This window comes from Chrysochloris asiatica, unplaced genomic scaffold (genome assembly GCF_000296735.1).
Source record: "Chrysochloris asiatica unplaced genomic scaffold, ChrAsi1.0 scaffold00011, whole genome shotgun sequence".
Classification (NCBI taxonomy): Eukaryota; Metazoa; Chordata; class Mammalia; order Afrosoricida; family Chrysochloridae; genus Chrysochloris; species Chrysochloris asiatica.
This window is the reverse complement of record NW_006408529.1, coordinates 31,882,491-31,889,733: the sequence shown is the minus strand read 5'-3', so window position 1 is coordinate 31,889,733 and position 7,243 is coordinate 31,882,491. Positions and strand designations below refer to the sequence as shown.

The following is a 7,243-nucleotide window of genomic DNA, read 5'->3' as shown; positions in this document are numbered from 1 at the left end:
TTGTAAGGTTTAGAGAAAACAGTCAGATTAATTTAGTTCTTTTCAACAAATAATTGCCCACTATGAACCAAAACATCTTATTGAATTGAGGCAATGATCTGTCTTCTTTAGCATGATGTGGTGCAGAATACAAAACAAAGGAGCATGTAAGCCTGCAGCCACTTTGCCTTATCTATCTTTTGTTCTGTGAAAGGTTATCATTTAATGAGATTCAGTAAAGAAGCTTGAATATTGCATACTGGAGCTTGCAGCAGTATCATACCTGTTCTAGCGTACTTCTTACACACTTAAGACAATGGGTGACTAGACCTTACAATATTCTTGATTCCCTCTTTAGGATAAGATCTTCCCCTCTCTAGCATCCCAGTATTTTGGATAATGAAATAGAATTATCCCAATATATAGAAAATGGGTAATTGCAACATATTTGGTAGTTGCATTACTGCCATTAAGAATGAATGCCATTGGAAATCAATACAGGATGAACCAAAGGTACTAGGAGCATTTGAAATGTGTCAGGAACTGTTTTGATTTGCAAAGACCTGTTTTCTCATTATTGTCAGTTGCTTTTTGAACAATTCCTTCAAGCTTCAGTAGTCTATGAACTGTTTTGAGTAGTATCTTTGAACTAATTTCCCCATAATTTCTCTAAATGTATCCCCTGAACCAATAAAAAGAGATAGAAAAAATGTTTTCCAAGATTATTTTTGTAATATATGACCATCATCTCTGAAACATAGGATTTTAATTTTAAAATACTTTGTGAATTGTATTTTTCCATGACTGCCTACAAATAAGGAGTGTTGGTGGAAGAGTGGCTAAAGCGACTGTATGCTAATCAAAAGATCAGCAGTTTGAACCCACCAGCTGCTCTTCAGGAGAAAGATGTGGCAGTCCGCTTCCATAACGATCACAGCCTTGGAAACCCTATGGGGTTCATCCCAACCATTAGGAACGGTGACTGTTCAGTCTCAGATGTTTCAAAGGCCTAATTATTAATACTGAAATAATAATGTTGGGAACTTTTTACCCGCAGACTCTACACTGTCTCAGCTGGCACCAATGAGCCTTAATTATGTTTTTATTGCCTCATGTACTTTTGAAGAGCACTTATGAAAGAGAAATTATCAAAGACTGTCATAATACATTTCAGAAGTAGTATACTGACCATCTTTAAATAGCTGTAGATCCTTCTTTGAGTCAGAAAACATATATAGTTAATACCTTGTTAAGTGCCATCAAGTCAATTCCGACCCATAGCGACCCAGTATACAGTTTCCGAGGAGCACCTGTTGAGCTTGAACCACCGACCTTGCAGTTAAAATAGATTTGCAGACTGGCACATTTACCCACAGTGCCACACCATACCTGTAGATATAAATATCCAGTTTGTATCTTTACATATTTCTGGAATGAATTGGATGATATGTCTGAGCTAGAATTTAATACTAAGTGCTGGATGAAAGCTTAGTTTAAGATGGTTATTCACTGATGTTATTACCTTCTTCATTAGTATCACTAAGATACAATTGATCTAAATCTTTGGGCTTCATAAATCTTGATTCATGTGGGTCTCTGCCACTGGAATGTGAATGTAAAAAATGGTCTATTTAAGGAAAAAAATAGCTTTCTGTCACAGTTGTACACTGAGTTAACACAAATCATTTAAAACACAGCATTCACAATGAATTTGATAAAGTGATACTTTATTTGAGAAATTATTTTGTTTATATCCTTGGAAAAGCTGCAGATAGTAGTTGACTCCTGTTGACATCCAAGAGTAAGAATGTCTGGAGACTATCTTTAGCACAAATGTCATAATCTATAAGAGGGGGCTTCAAAAGTTTGTGGAAAATTTCAGTGATCTTTTATTATCATTTTCTACTAGCTTTTTGAAGCCCCTTGAATACATATGTGTTATAAAATCCTCATGTAAAGGTAACTGATGTCCAGAGCCTGCAGTCTCCAGGATACTAGGAAAGTTTTATACCCTATTGTGGGTCCACTAAGATACATTGGTTGAGCTACAATGTGCTTAGCCCAGTGACCATTACCTCACTAAATGACCAACATATTTTATTTCCTGTTCTCTATCAACTTTTTCTCTTGTTTTCTATAGTCTCCATATAAAAATATATGTGTTCTCAGAAAGCTTTCTTATGTTTGTGTGAATGTCTTCACACTATGTTGTGTTCTATTTTTGTTATTTAATATAAACTTGCTTAGGTTCTTTGTTACTAGACAAGTTAGTTGACATTCTTTTCCTTTTTTAGGTTGTGGGACTGGAAAGTATCTTAAAGTGAACAGCCAGGTATATACCCTGGGCTGTGACTACTGTGGGCCATTGGTAGAGATTGCCCGGAATAGAGGATGTGAAGTCATGGTATGTGACAACCTTAATCTTCCCTTTAGGGATCAGGGCTTCGATGCCATCATCTCCATAGGAGGTAAGGCAGCCTAGTCACAAGTTCACTCTTGGCCATGAGAATAATGTAACAAGGTTGAGTTCACTCTCACAATTCTACAACCATTTGTGTAGAAAGGTCTATTTCATTCATTACCTAATTTTAAATGTGTATATAGTTCAATGGGTTGAATTATGTAGCTGGTAACTATCAATGCACTCATGGTACATATGATTGCTTTAACTAAGTAAACCTTCACGGTTGTTATTGCTTCATTTTTGTTGGCTCATTCCAATGTATTTTTCTTATGAGTAAGGAAGTGTTAGAGGAGTTTTATGGACTGAAAGTGGACGTTTTTATATTGAAATAAAACCAGAATCTTTTGACCTGAAGTAGATTTTCAGGAGTCCTCTTACCACAGAGTCACCTGCTGAATGTGACCTGGAAGAATGTGTTTTCCAGTCTGCTGCTCACCGGCACTCAAGTCTCTGAAGAAGATGGATCCACCTGAATCCATATTGTGTTGTTTTTATAATGTTACTCCACTCACTCACTGCCAAAAAGTGTTCATCAATCTAGGGAAACGCATTTCTCATATTCTTCTAATAAGTGTGTCCATAAAATACCCATGCAAAAACTGAAAATACACAGCAAAAATCCATACCTGAAAGTACACACAGGTAAGGTTCAATTTACCCGATACGTGTATCCCCGGAGCCCTGAGTGTTACATTTAAATATGTTAAGAGAAATTTGCCACTTATGGGAATCCTGTGACAAGTTCTTTTGCACAATGAAAAATTCTTTTTAAAGCAAAGTAGCTTTTCCAGTACATTTAAAAAATGATAATAATCTATTTTAATATCACAAGCTCCACTAAAGCAAGGTGATCCTCTATAAAACTGTCTGCTAATCATGATAAAAATATAGAATAAGACGGTTTCCTCTTCTGAAATGGAAGAGAGACCCATTTATTCAACTTCAGATGGGAATGGTACCTTTTGCATAGGGAGTGGAGGCAGGTCTGGAGCCCATAATCTTGAAACTTGTTAGGACTAACAGGAGATGGTTGCTATGGAGCCCAGCCCTATGGCAGCCATACTCCATTACAATTGAAATTGTTAGGTCTGTTTTGGTTGGAAGCATTCAGAGAAATTCTTGTTGAACTAAGTAACATTGTACAATGATTGGAACTTAGAAATACTCTTCTCTTGGTCTTCCTCCCTAAATAACTAGAAATTGGAGAGACCAGATACTCCATGCCACACTTGTTTACAATAGTTTTAGGCTCCTGGAGGCTAAGGACATAACCAGCAGGGCAGGGCAGTGCCATTGAGCCACTGTTAGGGACTTGCGGATAATGACTTTCCTGCTCCTTCTGAGAAGTGCTCCTCCATGGGTGCATAGCTAAGTCTGCCTCCAATTGCAGTTGATGCCTCATTCCTTGACTGCAGAGGAAACAGAGCACACCTGGTGACCATTTACTCATTATAGAGCCTCCTTACATGGAAATATACCATGTGTTTTATGAACTACAGCTATAAAATAATGTAGCAAGTTAATTATTAGTCAAGTTTCTCATTTTAGAACTCCATTATGAGAAATTTCAATAGACTATCTTTCTTATAGGAGTCCTAGTGTGGTGCTGTAGTATAAACACTGGATTGCTAACTGCAAGGTTGACAGTTCAAACCCACAAGCCACTCCTCAGAAACCCTATGCAGGGGTCCTATGAACCAGAACCAACTCAAAGACACTTAACACAGCAACAACATCTGTCTTATATTTACTTCCCTAGTTACAATTATATGTCTTGGCACTTCTTAACATAAATAAATTTTTTGCTTTTCATGTCTCTTAAAAATAATAATGTGAGAAATAAGCATCATACCTATTTATATATTCCCTGTTTTACTACCAGATTAGAAAATGAAACATTTTTACATATTTTTAGAAGGGTCAGGAAAAGTTTCAGTGAAATTTGGCAGTAGATTCAAATAGCCTGAATCAATATGTACTTTTAATGATAATGGTTCTCAACCAGGGATGATACCCCACCCTAAGCCCAGGAGATATTTGAGAGTGTCTGGAAGTTCTCACAACTGTGAGAAAGTGCTACTGGCATGTAATGACTGGGCCCCACAACAAAGGATTAAGTATAGGATAAGCACCAGACTGCTAACTGCAAAGTCAGTAGTTCAAACCCACCAACCTCTCTACAGGGTTGCTATGAATCACAACCAACAATGTCAGTAGTGCCCAGGTTGAGATTCCATGCTCTATGCTAAACCCATATATTCTGATTGAGGTAAGACGTGTTGTTGTTATTGTTAAGTGCCTTCAAGTAAGTTCGGATCCCTAGCGACCCCATATAGGATTCCCAAAGAGCAGCTGGTGAGCTTGAATCGCTGACATTCTGGTTCAAACTGACCTTTCAGTCCAGTGCTTATCCTACCATGCTACACCAGGACTCCACAACTTGAATATTTTAATAATAGATCCTCAACTATCAAGATATAACAGGACTTTAAAAATGATCTTGTGTGATTATCCTTTGGATTCTGGAGTCTAGTACATGAATTTAGCCTGCTTATTTTCTGGACTCTCAGCAGAAAAACATTGCTATAAGATACACATACAGAGTTATATTTTTGCCTATAAGTTGTGACTATGGTTTCTAACAAAAGGGGTACATCTTTTTAATCCTTTAAAAAGTCACTAGTTTCCTAGCACTGACGATTCATGTTAATAAATACATCCTTAAGTCTTACTTTAGCTATACTCACAATATTTTTAGCAGGACATGCATATATAGGCATGTATTATACATTTTATATATAATGAGTCATCTATAAACTCTTTCAAAAACTTTTGGCTTAAAAATAGCTACTTACTATTTCATGTTAAATATCAATATAAAAACATAAAAGAAATTCAGGTATTTGTAGGGTAGATTTGTGGTATTTCAAATATTGTAGATGATATAAATTGAATATATGAATAAAAAGACTTTTTCCTTAAAATAAAACAAAAAACTTTTTGTAAACCCTTTATGGTGTGTAACGTACTCAGAGGCTAACCAAAAGGTTAGAAGTTCGAGTTCATCCAGAGGTACCTGAAAAGAAAGACCTAACAGTCTGCTTCTGAACAGTCAGCCATTGAAAACCGTAAAGAGTACAGTTCTACTCTGACCTAAAACTATTTTGTATATTTGTTTGTTTGTTTGTTTTAAATAGAAACCTGAATGTTACAGGTCGATGAGTCAAGTGAAAAGAATATTTTCGTAAAATAAACCTGCTTTAAATATTTTTTTTCCTTTTATGGCAAAACAAAAGGGAGATTTAGAAACCATGTCTATAAAAGTTCACTGTGAATTAGGTGTAAATTTTGGGAGATATTCATGAAGAGTCAGAATTAGACAATAACAGTGTGATTTTTTTCTCAGTCTTGTCTCCTTTTAGCTCAACCTTACTTCTTGAAATGTATTCTTTGAAATTAACTTTTATAAAGGGGCTTTTCCTTGGGGACATAATAAAACAAAAAGTTTTTTTAAAAAGTCTGAGACCGAATGAAATATAAAATGATTGGCTAAAGACTACGAATCAGGCTGCTAATGTCACCACAGTCAGCATTTTAAAACTACCAGCTGTTCCGCGGGAGAAAGATGAGGCTATCTGTTCCCGTAAAGATTTACAGCCTTGGAAACCCTGTACAGGGTTGCTATGGGTCGGAACCGACTCCACGGCACATAAGAACAACAACAAAGATCACAGGTCCAGTTACCAATCTAGGACAAACCACAGTAGTATTCTGTTCTTCTAGCATATTTCCACCACATACCTGTAGCTTTCCTATACTGTGACATGGTACAGTGATTATGGTGAGATTGTTGTTTGTTTGTTGTTAAGTACTGTCAAGAACATTCCGGCTCATAGTGACCCTGTACAGGGTTTGTGAGTAGTAGCTATTGAGCTTGAACAACCGACCTGTGGTTCAAACCAACCTTGTAGTCCAGCGCATTAGCCCTCAGCACCACACCTCCCTCTACCCTCACTAGTCCTATCTGAACAGGAATGTTCAGATTTTGCTTGGGACTAATTTCATACCTGAGATATCTAGTAGACACATGTGTGGAAAAATAATTGGATGTTTTCTCTTGACCTAATACTTGGTTGAACTCCCCACAAGAACAGCAAAGTATGAGTATTCCAGAACATTTAATTGTGTTTCTGAGAAATCTGTACCTGGACCAAGAGGCAGTTGTTCGAACAGAGCATAGGAACACTGAATGTTTTAAAATTGGGAAAGGTGTGCGACAAGGTTATGTTCTTTCACCATACTTATTCAACCTGTATGCTGAGCAAATAATACGAGAAGCTGGGATTCTACGAAGAAAAACATGACGTCAGGATTGGAGAAGATTCATTAACAGCCTGCGATATGCAGATGATACAACCTTGCTTGCTGAAAGCAAAGAGGACTTGAAACATTTACTGATGAAGATCAAAGAACATAGCCTTCGGTATGGATTGCATCTCAATGTCAAGAAAACAAAATCCTCACCACTGGACCAATAAACAACATTCTTATCAACAGAGAAAAGAATGAAGTTGTCAAGGACTTCATTCTTCTTGCATCAACTATCAACGTTCGTGGAAGCAGCAGTCAAGAGATCAGATGACGTATTGCATTGGGTAAATCTGCTGCACAGGAACTTTTTAAAGTGTTGAAGAGCAAGGATGTCAGCTTGAGGAGTAAGGTGTGCCTGACCCAAGCCATGGTATTTTCAATAACCTCATATAGATGTGAAAGCTGGACAGTGAATAAGGGAGATAGTAG

The 7,243-nt window shown here is 36.9% G+C and overlaps 1 protein-coding gene across 1 annotated transcript in view; it reads left to right on the top strand.

Annotated features, from left to right (window-relative positions):
- Positions 1-7,243, top strand: part of KIAA1456 (KIAA1456 ortholog) — a 14,515-nt gene that overhangs the window by 4,302 nt on the left and 2,970 nt on the right. The window contains exon 2 of the mRNA XM_006834520.1: positions 2,274-2,447. Coding sequence (XP_006834583.1) covers positions 2,274-2,447 — 174 coding nt within the window. The remainder of the gene's footprint in view (positions 1-2,273; positions 2,448-7,243) is intronic.